This window comes from Poecilia latipinna, unplaced genomic scaffold, assembly GCF_001443285.1.
Source record: "Poecilia latipinna isolate Pla-1442-1.1 unplaced genomic scaffold, P_latipinna-1.0 Scaffold635, whole genome shotgun sequence".
Taxonomy (NCBI): domain Eukaryota; kingdom Metazoa; phylum Chordata; class Actinopteri; order Cyprinodontiformes; family Poeciliidae; genus Poecilia; species Poecilia latipinna.
The window spans coordinates 205194-224863 of record NW_015113251.1 but is presented as its reverse complement, the minus strand read 5'-3'; the positions used below and the strand labels follow the sequence as shown (position 1 = coordinate 224863).

General features: G+C 36.0%; 1 protein-coding gene across 3 annotated transcripts; it reads right to left on the bottom strand.

Annotated features, from left to right (window-relative positions):
- Positions 1-289: 289 nt before the first annotated feature.
- LOC106954181 (disintegrin and metalloproteinase domain-containing protein 17-like) lies at positions 290-18185 on the bottom strand. Of its 3 annotated transcripts, none has more exons than XM_015043477.1 (20): positions 17931-18185; positions 17560-17692; positions 16207-16340; positions 15986-16074; positions 15220-15406; positions 12219-12346; positions 11379-11465; positions 10294-10416; positions 9683-9827; positions 9501-9592; positions 8838-8987; positions 7394-7593; positions 7220-7323; positions 6976-7110; positions 6494-6621; positions 5234-5312; positions 5047-5135; positions 4898-4954; positions 3675-3711; positions 290-2166 (listed from the first exon to the last, which is right to left on the bottom strand). In XM_015043477.1, exons 1-20 carry the CDS (start codon positions 18034-18036, stop codon positions 1769-1771), a joined length of 2601 nt encoding a protein of 866 aa, XP_014898963.1. In that variant the 5' UTR covers positions 18037-18185; the 3' UTR covers positions 290-1768. The 3 variants fall into 3 exon arrangements, with proteins under 3 accessions (XP_014898963.1, XP_014898964.1, XP_014898965.1); XM_015043478.1 differs by having other exon boundaries at positions 3675-3708; XM_015043479.1 differs by lacking the exon at positions 3675-3711 and having other exon boundaries at positions 17931-18184.
- Between the last annotated feature and the right edge of the window lie 1485 nt (positions 18186-19670).

The following is a 19670-nucleotide window of genomic DNA, read 5'->3' as shown; positions in this document are numbered from 1 at the left end:
TTCAAGAAAGTTTGACTTAAAATACATAAAACTTTTGTAGAACATTTCTGAGATTAGATTAAAAAAAAAATTTCTAAACTTTTTTCCCCCAAAATTTCAAACTTAGAATTTTCCAAAAGTTTCTGAAAATTTCTGAGATTAATTAAAATATTTCAGAATATTTGGGTGAAAATTTACTTTTATTTCTGTCTACAATGTTTGTAATACACTTCTAAAAATCAACGTTTAACATGTACAATAAATTTTTTCTTACCAAAATCTCATTCATACAAGCAAAAACACTCAAATGTAGAAAAGAGACTAAATATTTAATGCAAAATGTGTTATTTATTTTTTACGCACAATAAATTGTTGTACAGCATTACGACAGCAGGTAACTGTGATGAGTCTGCAAACAGATGAATGTGCAGAGCTCACATTGGCACAAGTTTATAAAACCAAACTGAAGATCTGAGCACAAGCAGCTCCCAGCAGGAAACTCATGAAGGAATGAGGGGAAAAAAGGTTCTTTATTTTTTACTAACTTAAAGCAAAAACTCCACAAAAAAAGTGAAATACTTGCTGCTGCTGATATACATGTAAAAGGCTCAAATACACAACCTCAGAAAAACGACTGTGTGCAAAACGTAAATTCTCCAGTGTTTAAAAAAGTGCTTTTATTAAAAAACAAACCTCAAAATAAGACCAACAATCGGATTCCTCATTCACAGAGTGACTGATATGTAACATGATACAAAGAAATAACATGATATAATAAAAGAGGATGTAGGAGCACACAAATACAAAGAAAAGCTTTTTTGTTTTTTAGAGATGAACAATCGCATCTTAATGCATAAAGATACGTTGGGAAGATTAGGTGAGGGTTTTACCTAAATTATGTTTAATGCAAAAAAAAAATCACATTTTGTAATATTACAACTACAAACTTTAGTGTATTTTATTGGGATTTTATGTATGTTTTATAAATCTGAAAAGTGTGGCAGGCGTTTATATTCAGAAACTGCCTGCTCTTTGGAAAGTAGCTAAAGATCAGAGTTTATTTTATAGACCTTTTATCTTCTTGTTTTTATGTTTGTGTTTTTGTGAAGCACTTTCACTGCAAAAAGAAAATCTTACCAAGTATTTTTGGTCTGGTGAAAACATCTTAGTACACTTGAAATCAGACATTTCAAAACTGACAAGTGATTTTTCCGGAACATGTAGCAGCTTGTTTTAGGTCAACTCTCTTTCAGTTATCTCAGGCAGTGATGTGCACCATGCTCCACTTTACTTGGTTAAAAGTGGCTGAACACACGTGCAATGCAACACTTTTTCTATTTCTCAAATTATTTTTATAAAACTACACAATGATGCATAATTTAGTGTTGGTTTGTCACATAAAAACCCAGTAAAACACATCAAAGCTTGTGGTTATGATGGGACGAAATGTGGAAATGTTTAGTGACAGGTTGTCCAAATCTGGTCCTTAATCTACGGAAAAAAATAGACAAAAAAAGAATTCAGACTTTTTCCTCAGAATTCTGATTTCACACGATTCTGACTTTTGATCTCTTCATATTAAAGTCAGAATTCCTTTTATTCCCCCCGCGGCCATAATCCTCTGTTTTAGAACTTTTTAAGAACCTACATCAGATCATAAAAAGGCACAGAAAAGCTTCAAAGTGGTTCCGTTCAACAAATCTAACCTACATGATTCCACGTGCTTTTTGAGGTTTTCTAAATCAAGATGGCGGCGGCGGCGCCGGCGTTCTCTCAGCACTCTGTCTCCTTACTGTCGAGGCGCTCCTGCCTGCGGAGGCGCCACCGCTCCTTCACTGATGGGTTCTGCTCGGTCAGATCCTCGTAGGAGGATTTCGTAGCCGACGAGGAGACTCCTGCGGTTGTGAAATCGCCCGGCCGCGCCTCCTCGGCCAGGTGAGAGTCGTTGCTGGTGTCCTCCGGGATGGTGGCCATCCGCAGGTCCCCGGCGCTGTCCTGGCTGGCGCCGCAGCTCGGGCCGGGGTCCGGGGTACTGCTGGCCGCGGCCGGGGCCAGTGGCCGGACCTGGGTCGGCGGCTGCGGGGGCTGGAAGAAGGGCGCGGTCCGGCCGGCAGAGGAGGAGGGAGGCTGATGATGCTTGACGATGCGGACGGACGTTGACTCGAGGTTGCTCAGGATGTCTTGAGTCTGCAGAGCGAAAACAGAAAGGTGAGGATGAAAGATCACCAGGAGTCTCTGCTGTAGACTGAGGTGGGTCCATTCCTTGTTTACTCCATTCTGCTCACAAAACTTTCCCGAACTCCAAACTTTATGGCAAATATGAGTTTATGATCATAATCCTTATGTTTTAACCTCATATTCAGGTTGGAATGAGTAAAGCAAACCTTTCTGCTTATGGACATTTTGAGTTGACAAACATACAGTGATGTGGAAAGTATTTGCTCCATGCACATCATTTCTGTTTTAACTATTTGTCACACTTAAAATTTTCAACCCATTTCCAATTAAAAATGTATTTCCCTCTCTTTTTAGGGTGTTTTCACCTATGGACTCGGTTCGATTTGGTACAAAAGTTCCAACATTTGTTACATTTTTAGCTGGTGCGCTTTCACACTGAACTTTATCAAATGAGCTAAACTAATTAGAAACCTATTCTAAAAAAAAAAAGCCGTTACTCCCACTACTGGTTGTATTTACCCAGAATGCTCTGGGTTGTAGTCCGCTTCCTGCTTTTGGAGTGGTGCCCTTTAACAATTGCGAAAGTCTTTAAAACGCCAAAAAAGCATAAACTTAATGCAAAAAACCATCTAGGTGTGTTTTTAGAAGCAGCTGAGACCCAAATGGAAGATTAAAAACAAACAAAAAGTTAATTTTTCATAACGGGTCCCAATTAAAAGCTAATTGAGATGCCAGGGCGTTACTTAAAACAAGCCCATCAAAGCATCCAACATGGCGGAATTCAAATAAACCTACAAAGACGCTCAACCAGATTTTAAATTACGTTCAGTTTTTGTTTATATTGTATTTTTCAACATTAGTAAATACAAAAAAATATTTAAAACTACATTAGTCTTTCATTTTCTTCGTCTGGTATTAGATCTGAAACATGTTATTGTGACAGAAAAGTAAAAGCAGAAGAAATCTACAAGGGAGCAAATACTTTGTGTTTCTGTGGGTTCTACTGGGTATTTGGATCCAGAAAACACCTGAATCAAATAGAGTCACTATAAACATCATCAAGCTGTGCTTATTGTGAACTGGTGGGTCAAAATGTCAACAGAAAGAAAGGCTACAGAGGAATGTTGCCTCAGTCTCGACACTGATCCAATCAAGCCTAAAGTCAGACAACAAATCCATAAAAATAAAGCCTCAAATAAAAAAATGTACTTTTTCTTGTAGCTTTAACAGAACCAGATGCAAACTTAAAATGGTGACACACCTGATACCACAAAAAGACAACATGTTCCAGTCCTCTTTGCTCTCAGAATACTCCTAAAATCCAGTCTTGCTTCCTTGAAGTAATTCCTGATCAGATCAGCCTTTGCCTACGTGTCGGACGAAGTGGAGTTCGATCCGGCGGATCAGTGATTACGTCAAAGAGAGCATGAGTCCAGGAGTATCCCGAACCGGGGCCACTGACCATGCACTCAATGGCAACACATGGCAACACCAGGCAGTGGCACAGAGTCACTCACCTGCAGCAGGAGCTTTATTACAAACCTCCACCATCTGCTGCAGCGGCGGGGCAGAGAGCGATGGACAGGTCATTCAGAAAGCCCGGCATTATCTGACCCAGGTTCCAACTACCTCTTTTTAGACAGCGGGGGGTTATTTCCAAAGTTTTGACACTTTAAGTGAGCAATAACAAAATAAAAATGTATATTTTTTAATTATCTAAGCTGTTAACCAGTTCTTAGCCGGTTAGTTTGGATTTGTAGTGATAAAAAACAACTTTATTAAGTGTTTAGGCTGAATTTACACCAGATTAAAACCCTCTTTTTTGCTTTTATTAATTTTTCTGTCATTTTTAAACAAAGACGAAAAAACACAATTTTTAAATTCCTGTCAATTGTAAGGATAGAAAGTTTAAACAGAAAAAAAATATTAGAAGAGTTAAATCTTTCTTAAAAATAAAATCTGATTTTTTTTTATACCATATTTATTTATTATGTAAGGAATTAGAAATTAATTTCAATCCTGCGTTATGTCATTTGTACCGCACAGGCTATGAGAACTTTTATTTCAACATCGCCAGAATATTAGGAGAATAAAAACGCAATTTTACCAGAAAAATGTCTTGAAATTGCAAGAAAAAATTTGAATTATAATACCATCATAAAGTGTAAATGATAAACTGTGCAGTGTAAGCAGTTATTTAGATAATTGCCCTGACTAAATTTTATTTATTGTTTTTTATTTTGGGTTGTTGACTGTTTTTTGTCATACATTGTTTCTGTATCCATGTTTATTAATATGCACTGTCCCTTTAAATACATTCAAATTCAGAATGGATGATGCTTCTCAATCATAATAATTAACCGCAATAATCTGCCTACATGCAAGAATTGTTCAAAAACATTGCCAAAAACCTGCGAAGAGCATCGTAATTTGGTCTTAATCTGGTGTGAAAGGGGCCCCAACTATTAAACACTCACAAAATCCACTCATAGTTTTTAACTCCTTCATTTTTGCACAGACAGTTTTGTCCAAAAAAATGAAATAAATAAGAGATTTAATAAACGAATTAAAAGCAAAACTTTAAACAGCTGATTTCTCAACAGCTGCATGCACTCTTTCCTTGCTTAGTAAAGAAGTCGGGGTTCAAAAAGGCATTTTTGACTTTGATTAGTTTGGTTAGTGTGGCAACAAGGCGAGTGCACAAGAATGCAAACAATCATTAAAAAGATAAGGAGCTTACACTGGGAGCAAAGTAAATCTTTGTGCTTTCTTCGTACTGCTGATCAAGCCGTTTGTCCTTCAGAGAGAAACAAAAAACAAGGTGAGACAAACGGCGATTTCAATTTGGAACAGAGGATTCACTTTTAACTCAGATTAAAAGTTTCTTACCACACAGTGAACCAGGACGCTGAGAGGAATCCAGAAAACGAGGGAAAACACGATGACTGACCCCACGATGTTATCAGCCAAGAACTTCCCTGATGGTACGGATAGAAACAAAAGAAGAGTTAAAATACTCAAAGATGTAAAACTTATAAGTGGAAATATTCTCATTTTGATCTTATGACCGACTTACCAAAGGTGTTGATGTCCAGCTTGTCAATGAAATCCCACAATCTCTCTATTACATCCTGCACCTGCTTCATGCATTTGCCCTGTTTTATCAAAGAATGAAATCAGTTGAATAAAGATGAAGCTAATCTGATATTAAAATAAATATTTTCTTTAGGACATGTTGGAAAAACTAAAAAAAAAGAAAAAAAAAGGAGAGATTTTCAACAAAATCAGTAGGACTAAAACGATTAATCGGATTAATCATGATTAATCGTGACAGCTGATTGTGATTAATCACAATCCCACACAATTAAGCTTGATTAATCAATTACAGAAATTATTGTCAACTAATTTAGAAGATTAATTATGATCAAATTACTACTAAGTTGTCGATTATTTCAATAATTGAATTAATCATGATCAATTATGATTAAGCAATAATTGATTAATTGTGTCTGATTATGCAAAAATGATTAATCGCAATTAATCGACTATTTCAATTATGATTAATCAATTATTGAAATAATTGTTAACTACTTCAGAAATAGCTTAATCACAATAAAGCGTGATTAGTCACAATAAAGTGCAATTATGCAAAAACGATTAATTAAATAAGTTTTTGCTTCAGGACATTTAACAATTTTAACAAAAAATTAATTAAATTTTTGTTAATTAATTAACAAAAAAGTTAATCAATTAATCAATTATTGAATTAATCATCAACTAATTTAGTAATAGTTTAATTGTTAACTGCAGCACACAGCCTACAAAAAAGGCTATTAGCTGAAAGAACAAAGCCAGAGCAGTAATTAAGCCAAAACTGTACAAAAAGTAAATTCATTTTGCATTTAAGATTGAAAAGCAACTTTTAACTGTAAATATATTCTATCCAGAACTGCTAAAGTAGCAGTTTCAGCTTCACCTGTTTCAAATTCTGTAGGAAAAAAATCTCCTAAGCACCTTTTGCTATTCAATTATTAAATATTTAACTCAAAAACCAGTCAATAGATCAGCACTACACTGCTGTCAGAAGTATTTTCTTTTGCTGAAAACGATCAAGAAATGCAACATTGCAAAAAAGTTTAATTTTCTTATTTAAAAAGGAATTTCATTATTCGTTTATTTGCATGTTTCTAATATTGTATAAAAATATTAGCAGCTAATAATCTTTTTTTTATCTGATTAAACATCAGAATAATCGATACATTAATTTATTACTGAAATAATAGTACAAATGAAACTTGTTCATGCAGCTGGGACACATGCAGATTTTCCCACTCACGTTTCCGTCACAGAAGCCCACAGTGCAGGGTTTGCCTTTGCGAAGGAAAAGGGAAGTGCCATCCCCCTGTGTGAACGGCGAGCAGATCCCGTCTTTCCTGCAGCACACCTTGCAGGAATCACTCGTCTCTGCAAGAGAAAAAACATCCAAGAAACGAGAATTTAAACTTTCTCAGCACAACAAACACAACAAGGATGCCTGTCCAAAACAATCACAGTGAAGAGTTTGGCCTCATCAAAGCTTAAAAACTACAGAGGAGCGACAAATAATGAATATAAATAAGTAAATAAATAAACAAATAACATCAAGAAGATACAAATATGTTAATCTATAAATGAGAGCAGATAAAATTAGATTTAAGTTACTCAGACTTGGGTATAATGATTACTAATGATGTATTAACTATTAATTATTAATAATAATGGTATAGTAACATTTAACTCACATTTTTAGCCACCGTATTTCTCAAATCAAACATTTACCGTTGCAGGCGCACGACTGCAGTTTCTGCTCCGCCTCACAAAACGGGTTACACTCTCCGTTGCGACAGCGGCCTTTGTCCACACACTCGGTGTCGTTAGAAGCATTTTCAGGCGGCGGACAATCGCTGCTGTTACCTGTGAAAAGAAGGAAATAGTTAGTACACAAAATTTTACACAAAATGTTGTACCCCAACTGGGTTGTGGATGCTGCAGTTCTGCAGTGAGACCAGCAGGAGGCGATCACCTGTGCAGAACGACATCCCTTTACAGGTGGCATTGATGGGCTCCTGGCACTTTGTTCTTGCTGCCTCATACTGGCAGTTCTTGCAGCAGGGGCTGTTTCTGTCGCTGTGGAGACACAACGTTTATCCCACTACCACAGGCTCTTCTGAAGAATTTCACTTTTCTGATAACTTACCTGCAAATAGCACCAGGTTTGAACTTGCAATCTGCAGAGCAACAGCTGTCGTTGCTGCGATGCAGGAGCCCAGGATCGCAGTCTTCCCCTTCCTCCACTCTGGAGTTCCCACAGACTTTACTGTTCCTCTTCTTGAAGCATTTCGAAGCCTTCAGACTCAACGTCCTTGCCACCGAGTCCCTGCTGCATCTGGAGAAACGCTTTGGGGAAGGAAGAGACAAGTCAGATTTAAACCTACAATTTAATGTTTTATTTGTGCAAATATAGTAAAGCAGTTATTAAACTGACAAAAACAACTGATATTTAAACAATTTTCTGAGATTTCCCTGTAATTTTGCTACATTTCTTATTGACGTTTAATGCTCAGGGACTGATTTAAAAAACATTAGGTCTAAATTTAAAGCTGCAGAATTTAACTTTTACAAAAATATGTTTTTGCATATTTATTAAAACTGTCACCATGTTGTGACAGGATGTTATGAGACAGATAATCTGTAAAAAAATAAATAAAATAAATCAAGCTCCTCCACCTCTTCCTGGTGCTACTGGAAAAATGCACAGCTCTCGGTCAAAAACAACCAATCAGAGCCAAGAGGCGGGTCTTAGTGCTGTCAATCAACACCCTGTATATCTTTGTAAACTAATGGTAAAATTTGCTAAATCAAATAGATTTTTGTTGCTCTCTATTAGCATTTTCTTTATTATTGTTGTTACTTAGTGAGTGACTCAGATTGTCAGATGCCACAAACTCAACTTATAGAAGAATCCTTATCTCCACCCACAGCTAGAACTCTGCTTTGAGTTTGATTCAAAAAGAGGCAGGCCCCACAAAACAGGAAACACAGAAGCTGCTCTAAAACTAACAAAAATAGAGAAGGTTGCTCTCGTTCTTCATCGTTATTCCACTTTCACCAAAAATCAGCCCATACATTTAATTAAAACCTCTGAAAAATGGGCCAAACTGCTAAATTGCTCTGAAAACGTTTTATCATTTCTGCTACCGTTTCTGTCCGTTAATGTCTTTGCAACAGTTGAGACACGTCCCGACTTGAAACTGGTGCATCAGAGTCTCCACAGGCTAATCCAGTCCTGTGTCTTTCTTGAAACGTTCCAGAAAAAAACACCGAAGGATTCAAAGTCGACACCAAAACCCTCAGCTTGTGCAGGGTTATCAGGAAAGGAAATGTGATTCTGCCTGCAACGTGCTGTGGAGGCTGTTCACATTTCTATGTGTCATATTTCACAGGAACAAACTCAGCAGTCTAGCTTTTTAAAACGTTTTGAAAGAAATTTAAACCAGTGAAATGGACTCGGACACGCAGTGGCTAGCAGAAGTGTTTGTACTCCTACAACTTTCTGACAACACAATAGGATTTAAAATAAAAGTAGAGCACAGATGTATTCAGCCTCCCTGAGTTGGTAGGATTACAGAGCTGTGATGTACCTTGTTGTTGTCATGATCGCCGCTGACAGCTATGGGGTACATGACGAACTTGCCGCCTTTCTCGTCGCTGGGAGCGCAGTCGTTGTTGTCGGGGTCGTGTTCTGCTCCGAAGTTATGGCCCAGCTCATGAGTGGTGACCAGGTCCGCTTCCTGCAGAGCAACCAGGCCATCAGGGGAGGAAACATGGGGTTAAAAATGAAATAAATGAAAATGCTGCTTATTTTTAATGATTTGAAAATCTACACTGCAATAGCACATTATATTACCGTGTATTTTTGCTTAGTTTTTAGAGCAAATATCTTAATACACTTCAAATAAGACAAAACTTACTTAAAAGTAACATTTTAGCAAGAAAAAAGAGTTTGTTTTAAGTCAATAATTCCTTAATACGGATAAAAAAAATAATAGTTTTACTGGTAGATTATTTAACTTATTTAGATTTCGTTTATTTAAAGTACTTTTTCCATCAATGTTAAGGAATCACTGACTGAAAACAAGTTTTTACGTTTTGCTGAAGTTACTTGTGGGTTAGTTTTGCCTTATTTCAGCTGTACTGAGATATTTGCACTAGAACCTAGATTTAAAAAAAAAAAAACTTTCCGCAACCAAAAGAAATGTTAAAATTCTAAAAGTGAAAAAAGTCAGCAGAAAAGCCTAACAGACCTTTGTGAGAATAGTTTTGCCGTAGTTCTTGGTGCTGGTCAGGCCTGTGTTGAGGTAACTGGGCTTCTTGGTGGTGTGAGATGGGTAGTAAGCTAAAAGCGAAACACAAACCGCAGAAATGTCTCAGGATTAATACCAACGTTTGTCACTCCAGGTGTAAATATGAAACAGAAGCGACTTGCCTTCTGAGCAGATGCCGCCGAGGGGATGTGGCCTGGGAGGGGCGACGTAGGCCAGGCCCAGCGTCCCCTTGTCGAAATCCTGGTAGGTGAACAGGTGAGCCAGACACACTTTGGAGGCGTCGTCGGCGATATCTGAGCTGAATTGCTGTTGGACGCAATTGAAATTATTTTAATAAATCGAGTTTTCTATCAATTATTCTGATGATTGATTAACTGGATAAATAAAAATTGACACATTCTGCAGAGTTTTCATTTAGCTACAGCTTATTTTACACAATATTAGAAATACACAAAAAATGCAAACTCAATTTCTTTTATTAAAATAAGAAAATAAGCATTTTTTTGCCTTGCATTCCTTTAGTGTTTGCTTGATTGTTTGTAGCAAAGTTTGCATCTGCAGCTAAATACCAACGGGAACATTTAAGCTCAATTATAACCTGCTACAAGACGGGATAACTTCAATAACTGCTTCAGTTTGATTCAAAGTTCTTCAGATTTCACATTTTAAATGCGATCCGATGTACATATGCGCTGATGGAAAGCGTATACACATATATATATATATATATATATATATATACACACACACACACACACACACAGCTTCCCACCTCCAGAAGCTTCTTCACGTCCCAGACTTCCTGGTCCTCCACTGGGCTGTTCTTCATGTTATAATGGGCCCATCCAGAACTGGCGTTGGCGGGCGGCTGCGTTGGACTGCTGTTAATGATGATCTGACAACACAAACCAAACAAGAACAGCTCGGAAAATGTAGCGCACAGTTACATTCAGTTAATCGAAATATTACTGACGTTTGTTTAATTCACCATCATTTATGAATTACACAGTTTTATGCTTTTAAGCCTTTATTTCTGTTAATTTGTATTATAATGTATTACCATTAGAATTTTACATCAGATGCCAAAATAAAAACTGTACATTAATTAAAAATCTTGGTATTTCTTAATAGATTTAGACTACAGTGTGACTTTAAGGTCTACTGTAATTGATCATTTTTTAATTTAAAATATAACTGTCTGACAAACATTATTTTTGTTACAATTAATTTTGACTGATCCCAATAACCTCCAAGCTTCATTAAATGTGTAATGAAACTTCATTAAGCAGAAAATAATTTGTGGATCAGAACCATCTTTAAAATATTAGACTTTTATATCCAGGATTTAGGATTATTAAACAGAACTGATAACATAAATCCTTCTCTCTAAAATGTTTCTTCCATCACATCATCCACTGGATTCCCATCAATAACCTACCAGAGAACTATGGCAACACAGAAAACAAGATTAAAACAGACAAAGAATCCATTCATTCCGTGACATATTCTGGGTTAGACTGCGGTTCTGTCGGACAGAACACAAATTCTTCACATCTACGGGTCAGAATACAAAAAATATAAGTAAATGCATAATTCTACTATGAGAAAGCGCCAGACTTGCAGCAGCACAACAGAGTTTCTATTCATTCACAGAGCAAATTAATCCGCCCCTCAGGGGTGCATAAAAAGCTCAGAGTTCCTCCTGTTCACACACTAAACAGCCCTTTAATTCGGAGCCGGGTTTCCAGGAGTGACGCTACATAAAACGAAGATATTATGCAGCTGAGACAACAAGCGTTTAAAGCGATAGCGCCGCACAACATGGCACGGTGGGAAAAATCTAACCGAGCTGCATACCTGGTGGATCTGGACTCCATAGCCTGTGAACTCCGAATTCCAGGTTGTGTTTCTGTAAATGTCATCGACTCGATCCATCAGCTCAATCTGGGAAATAACAAAACGCACTGATCAGGACGGAAATCATTCCCTCCAGGATGCTGAAACATGTTTTCTTATTTTGGGATTGTTGCCACCTAAAATTACAGATTTTTCAACAATCTGACAAAAGTCAGAATTGCTGCACATACTGTTGCCCCCCTCCCCCCCAAAAAAAGATATTTCAAGTAGAAATTAGTGCTTTCAATTGATTAAAGAAAGTAAATCAGATTAATCACGATTAATGACTAACTTTGTTAGTTTGTAATATAAAAATGCACGAGGTTGTGTAGATTCCTGCCATGAGCAACTCCGTCCTTCTGCTGCACTCCAGCCAATAATTTTTCTTTTTTTGTAGCAGAAAGCAGGTAATTAGAATAACTAAGGGAAAAATAACCCAGTAGACATGCAAATGGAAGCAAATTTGTTTGGGATACAACTAACATAAAATCTATATTTTATTTTCTAGTTCTTGGCTGCCCCACCCCTTTCTGATGCCCTGGGCAAGTGCCCTTATCAAAAACCGCCACTGTATAATGCACATTTTCAAAAAATGTTTTACTGTCTCAAACCAAACACATTGGAAGATGATCAGTTTTCTAGGAAGCCATTTTGTTTGTAAACATTAATTTAATACAGATAAAAATGACAAAAAAAAAGAAAACTGAGATCGTAGCCTCCTGGAGGGACTGATAAATACCAAATATAATGTTTTCCTGCAGATTAGGGGAAATAAAAGCAGAATAACTGAGGATGTCCCACCAGGTAGTTGACCGTGGTGCTTTCCTGGCCGCGGCCCATGTGTTCGTAGAAACGGTAATCTGCTACCAGCAGCAGGGGGCAGGTGTTCATCTTGTGGTCGTGATTCTCTCGTTTCACTCTGTGATGGTCTGCAAGAAAAAGCAGGGAGGACAGTTCAGTCCAGCTTCAGTCAGAAGCTTCCATCAGAGCCGCTGTGATACAGACTGCTACAGCAAAACTGTCCAGCCAAAAGCCATCAGCATATACAACAAAGAAGGAGAAAAACTCAGATGAACTGTGATGGATGAAGTATTTTCACAGCAAAAATACAAAATATTACCAAATATTTTCAGTCTAGTTTCTAGTGCAGGTATTTTAGTTCACTTCAAATATGACAAAAATAACTTAAAAGTAACTTTTGGGCAAATTTAAAGCCTTGTTTTAAATAAATAGTTCCTTAGTATTGATGAAAGAGTAGATAAATTAACTTATAACATCGGAAATGAAGTGTAACAAATTCTAATTCAATTCAAATTCAAAAATAATTTATTGATCCCAAAGGAAAATTAAATAACAAGTAGGTCTTTATCAATATTAGGGAATTATTACTTAAATCAAGCCTCAATATCTTGCTAAAAAGTTATTTGTAAGTTAATTTTATCTTATTTGAAGTGCACCAAGATATTTTCACTAGAAACCAGATTAAAATTACTTTGTAAGACTTTGTGTTTTTGCAGTGTATGAATTGAATAAATAGGCTCACATAACAATAAAATGGTTTTAAATATGTGATAATAATGTCCCACAGAAAAAAAAATACTTTGTGTGTTTAATGCTGATAAACACAAACGTCACATTATCATCACGCAAACAGATTTATTATAATCATCAGATAAAATATCAACTTTGTCATATTTAACCAACCTTATTCTGCAGCAAAGCTTTTGTTTTAAATATAAAAATGCTTTGAAGCGCAACGAAAGCTCCTTGAACAGCAGAGGAACAAAAGGACTCCATTCTGAGCGTTACATCACACACCTGCCTCCACATTATTCAGATGAGTGGGAGCGATCGGCTCCGGCCTCCGCAGCAAGCTGTGGGAGACCAGAGCTGACTCACTGAGCGCCGGGCTGCCGACCGCGTCCTTATGAATCTTAATGCTTCCTCCACACGAACCCTCACCTCAGCTCAGCTCCTCTGTGGGCGATTTTCTGCCAGATTACAGTGGAGTGGTTTACATCTCCTCGGATACATAAACACGCCGTCATGTGACTCTTACATAATAACAACTCCTCTGAAGCAGGAGCTTACCACTTCTTACTGGAACCTTTAAACAAAACGTGAATATTTCGTTGGACCGCCTTTAGCTTTGATTACAGCATTCGTTTCAATCAGCTTCTGCAATGTAACAAGATTCATTTCCATCTTCTGTTGCATTAATTTTTCACAAAGACCTTTTGGGATTTTGGTGACTTATAGCAAGACATTTTCCATGTTATACATGGCATTTTTTTATTTATATTCAAGAATTATTGACTTAAAACAAGCAAGAAATCTTGCAAGAGTATAAACTACTGCGATAAATTATAATATTGTTGCTTTGAGACTATTTTCAAGTAATATATTGGTAATGACATAATAATGCAAGAAAACATTCTCAAAGATAATAAACTTTAAATTAGGGATGCACTGATTTACTCTTTCACTTCCAATACCGACACCGATATCTGAGCTTTATTATCGGCCAAAAAGTTTCCGATCCGATACAGAAAAATTGCTGAATTGACTTAAAACACTTTTTTTTTTGCAAACACAGACATAAATGTACTGAATTATACATTTATCTGATAACTCTGCACCAGGACATCACACTTAAATCCACCAGTAACTTCACCAGCTTGATCAAACATGTAAAAACAGCTTTAATTTGTTCAGTCAGTGCGATTAGGAGTAAAACAGCCAATTTAAAACAAATAATGAAAAAACAGAAACTGGCAAAACGAAACATGTAAAAAATAATCTGCAAATTCTTTCAAATGGTTCAGAAAGTGTAATTATGAATTCTAAACATGATGTAAAATAAATAATAAAGGACTCAGAAAACAACGTATAGAATCAGACTGAATAGATCTGCCTTTATGGATTAGGCATGTTGTCACTAATATCCGATCTATAATTTTATCAATATTAGGACCGATACAGATATTTATATTGGATCAGTGCATCTCTACTTGAAAATCTAATAAATATTTAACACAAGAACTGGAAGGCATTTTAAATATCCAAAATAAATAAATCAAACAAATCAAGCAACAAATGAATTATGAAGTCTTTGTTCTTAAAAAGGGTTTAATTGAGACCAAAGTGCCAGAGAAAAGAAAGAAACGACAAATCATGCAAATGGAAATTATTGATCTTATTTTATCATGTAATGAATTAATTTGTTATGTATTGTGACAGGCCTAATCTTGAAAAAATTACCTTGAAATAAGGCTAAACTAAGATATTTTCACAATAAACTAGTCAAAAATACTTGGTAAGATTTGTTGTTTTTGCAGTGAACTGTCATAATTCTTCAATTTGATTTTACTGAAACTTGAGATGATCCCCAAAGACGATGGTTCCCCCCTTTCTATTAAAGGTTTTTATAACGACAATTCTTAACAGTTGATTTTAACCAGCTTTAATTATTTAAAATGTTTTTATTCATAAAATATCATCTTCCAGAAACAGAAGAACTTTTTAGAGAATTAATAGACAGTATAATCGATTTAATTTTAGTAATTAATCTCTGCTTAATTGCTGCTGGATGAATCTTAATCTGACATATACAGTAATCTACTTCCTTCTTAAAACAGGAATTAAATCATTTCTTCCTTTAGAAATATTTTAATCAGATTATTAGGCAGATTTATTTATGAATGTTCTCATAGTTTATCGCATTTCATCTCTATTCACCGTCTACTCACCAACATGACCAGCTTTAATCCACAATCTGAGCAAACTGGGCAGCAGAACTCACCGTTTTCAGGAACCAAACGCTTGTGCTCTTCCTGTCTCCTGGCAGAAAGAGGTAAAAGGTCATCAGCCTCTACGCGGATGTAGCCACAAACTTCAGGAGAAGCAATCCGGCTCAGGTTCTTGATGTCCTGCGATCGGTAGACCAGCAACCTGCCGTCAACCTGGGAATTTGTGAACCTCCACAGGGGCTGAAACGGAAAAATAGGAAAGTAAATTAATTAGAGATGTTCCCACTGCTAAAAGAAGTAAATATACCAAATTATCATCTTGTATCTTCAAATAAATGTCAACAAATGACTGCAGACTTGAAATAATCAACATATTTATCTAAAAATGTAATTTAAAGCTACTCAGATAATAATGCATAAAATATAAGGCTACTGTTCAGACTTATTATAGACTTTAAATAAATTAATCTTTAATAATTTCACTGGAAATATACATTTAAAAATCCACTGAAACGCAGTTAATGTTTGTAACCAATTTTTAGAAATAGCACAAGCCTTTGTTTCTTCATTTCATTTCATTTCATAAGGTTGGACCAAACATTCATGTTTTAAACGAACATTTCTGAATTAACAGATATTTTAAATGTTTGTTTTCATGGGTGTGACTTGCTATTTTGTACTCTTATTAACCATTTCCTGTAATTTTCTGTAAACTATGTGTTGTGTGTCTCACTTGTTTTTCTTTTTGTTTTACCATCAACCTGCTTGCCAGGCAACTAAAGATGAAAATTAATTAATAAAAGTTGAAACATTTCATACCTCTACGTTGTATTCTGCTTCATCCGTCAGGATATGAGCAGAAAACTCGTCTCCGTCGATGTGTGCCTGCACACGTGAGTTTTCCTCTCCTGGAAAGCAAATCGTGAATCTGAAATACCTCCTGGACTATTTTAGTTTTAAATTAACTGTCGGGAATTAATCTGGGTAATTCTGCACAAAGGGAAAGTACGTTTTAATTAAAAGCATCTCCACCAACTCACCAACAACATGCCCAGTGAAATAGTTCTGAAGTGAGACGTCGTATTTCTGCTCCTCCCCGTTTTTATCAACGATCACTGCTTTGAAGTCGTCAGTGAAGAGGGCAGTGTTGGTGGTCAAGTAAAGCTTGAAATTTCTGAAGATAAAAATAAAAAGACAAAAAAAAAACTGTAGTAAGTTTAATGTATTTGAAATTAAAGATACAGTCTCAAAATACCGTCTGTAAAACTTAAAAACCTGAAGAGTTTCTCTTTTGCCATTACCGTGGTGAAAGAGGAATAGAACAAAATAAATTTAAAAGGCCTAAAATATGTTTATTCAAATGCACCATGACTTATGTGACATGTTAACTATTGTTAAGTTTCCCTTCAAATCTGCATAACGTCCTTTAGAAACTGACAAAGTTTCTTCAGGTGGATGAAAAGATACAAAGAAACTAATCAGAATTTACTAAGGTTTTATTTAAAAAAATGTTTTTTGGGTATTTTTTTCCTTTGCTTTGCAAAACAAATTCAGCACTTGCAAAAATCTCAGTCAGAATCAGAAAAGGAGCGGCACCCATCACTTCTATTGAAACTGTAACTTTAAAATTAAATGTTTAAAAGGACATTTAATAATGAATAACTATAACTATTCATTATAGTTGATGAAACTATAATTATTTTTGTGCAACTCAGATGGCACAGGCCATTTCCTAAAAAGAACAACACATTCAGAGCAGTAATTAAGTCAAAACTGTTCAAAAAATGAAAACATTTTGCATTTAGGATAAAAAGAAAACATTTGTCTGTAAATATGTTCAACCCAAAACTCCTCAAGTCGCAGATTTACCTTAACATAGTTCAAAACCTGATTAAAAAAATCTCTTAAGTATATTTTAATCCAAGAAATAATCAACAGATTATAAAATAGTATTGGTTTTTGCTGCACATGCATCCTTCTCTACAAATAATCAAGCGTTCACTAAAGTAATGTTATGTTATTGCATTTTAGGCAATATAATGTTTAGTAAGTTGTTAAATGAAAAAGCTACAGAATGAGCCAAATTTTTTATCCGATTGATGTCAGAATAACTAATTACTAAAATAATCTTTAGCTGCAAACCTAATTCAAACTGAGGGACTTAAATCACTGAGAATTTCCCACCTTTTAAACAATTTGCCTTTGTTTTCAGGTACTTTCTACCTGCAGAAATGAGTTTGGGTTTATTTGGAAATCGTTTTAATGCTTCTTCATGTGGAATAGTTAAACCCTTAAAAACTAAAGGCACCAATTACAAATGAGGGTGGAACATTTCTGATGATCTGAAAGAGGACAGGTGTTGGTGTGAGGGGATCCATCATTCAATCCTGTACCTCTGCAGGGCTCTGAAGCTAACCAGGCGCTCCAGGTTGGACTGGGTGTGGACGTCCCTCTTTCTCACAGAGTGCAGCTGGAAGCCTGACACAGGCAGCACCTCATAGTCCGACAGCATGGAATCCAGAGTTCCTGGAATGTGTGAATAGAAAACAGCTGCTATGAAATAAATAGGGAAGCATCGATAGTATCACTGAACTCCCGGGTCTGATCACAAAAAGATTGATTTAAAATGTAAAACATCTCAAAACTGGGAATTAAAGACAATAAACCTATGTTTTAACTGTGTTCAATAACAACTTCCACTTAACACCATTAAAACAGCGGTTTAAAATTAGCTAATGGTAGCTAAAGTCACTGCTATATTTACCAAACTCCGGCTCATTTTCGTGATTTTCCTCCGAGGTAATCCTTGATGTTATTACACCGTTCACCGAAAAACAAGCAAAAACGACTACTAATAAATCGTTCATCATATTGAAGCAGCTATGTCACACTTAAAAGTGGAAAATTGTGCTGGTTGATGGTAAGGATAGCAGAGGAGCTATCCGGAAGTGCTCTCAGTGGAAAACATCCGCCCGAAAGAAATGGGTTCGCTCGTTCACGGTTCGCCGGACAGTGAAGCGGCGGGAAACCACGAGCAGCGGCAGGGAGGAGTTTGTTCACGGAAATACGATTGACGATTGAGATTGATGGCTAATGAAAACTAAAAAATAAGACAGAGAATAAACTCTTGTATCACATTATATAATTAGGTTTTCGATGAAATTTCTTTTTAAACTGAGCTACTTTGAATAACGTTTAAACTATATAGATATTTATGGCGATACACCGGATATAAACTTAAATTGTCTTTAAATAGTCTAAATCCAAAATAATATAAAAACATTCACACACTTATGGATAACAACTTTTAGATACTTTCTAACACTGATACATCAACAGCCACTAAAGCAAGTTTAGATATTGTTCTGCCTTTTTATAAAATACAGGAATGTTCAGCCGCTTCTTAAATGTCACTCTGACTGGATGGTTAGAAAACTGCAGGGAGACACCGGAGTCAGTGATTTGATCCTTTCCCATTATGATTAATGGAAGAAATGGTTATTTCTACTCTGTGGTTCAGCTCTGCAGCCATGAAGCATATTTTTCCAACTCCTTGTTGCCATGGTGACACATCATGACAGCCCTCCAAAAAAAACAAAAGAGCTAAAATACCTTCAGCCACACAGCATCTAAAACCAAATGAGAATATTCGACCAAAAGAAGCAATGTCTCAACTAAAATGAATGAACAAATCTACAAAGGCTTCTTTTTTTTTTTTTTTTTAATTTTTATATGTATAAAAAGAGTTAAAGTTGCCATATGACTATTTTTGTAATTTTATTTTTTAAATGTTAGTGTAGCCCTAACATTCTGTCATACTCTGCAGTTTATTTAGGACATAAAATGACTTCCATCTTAAAAGTCATTTAATGCTGCAACAAAATATGTAAACAAATATATAAAAATAAAGCAGTGATGCTTTGTGCTTTTAAACTAAAGATACATCCTAAATCCAAAAGTATAAATGAAGAACGAACATTGACGTGGCTTATAAAATGTTTTATTCACGTTAACATAGTGGATGCATCAGGATTCAACAGTTCCACGAGGCGTTTAAGGACTACCAACTGAATTCATTAGAAAACAAAAAAGTGGTCCAAATCTCAACAAAAAAACAAACAAAAAAAAAAAAAACATGGTACATCACCAACAGACCAACAAATTTCACTTCTGTAGAGTGGCTAAAACTAAATTTGTTCCCATTCCAGTGTAAAATTTCAAGAGAAGTGAAGGATCAGGAATGGCTTCTCTCCACTGACAAACTAATTGGCATCAGTAAGTTCACCCCAAGCAGACGTCAGTGAACGCATCACTGGGATCAGAACTGGCAGGGAGTGAACGTTCAAACCACTGGGCAGTACTTGGCTGTGTTCAAACATCTTCAGCCAGCAAGTGAAAGTGCACCGGCTTTTCCCTGAAGAATAAAAAATTACAATTAGTTCAAATTAAACCCAGAGCAAAAGTAACAGTACCACTAATCTGGTAGAAAAACTGCAAAACGATG

Excerpts from the sequence above, each read along its gene's own strand:
- LOC106954181 (XM_015043477.1), bottom strand. The coding sequence starts at position 18,036 with ATGATGAACGATTTATTAGTAGTCGTTTTTGCTTGTTTTTCGGTGAAC. Across the intron at positions 7,324-7,393 it reads AAACCTGGTGCTATTTGCAG|CGACAGAAACAGCCCCTGCT; the intron begins GTAAGTTATCAG and ends GTGTCTCCACAG. Across the intron at positions 7,111-7,219 it reads AGGGATGTCGTTCTGCACAG|GTAACAGCAGCGATTGTCCG; the intron begins GTGATCGCCTCC and ends TTCTTTTCACAG.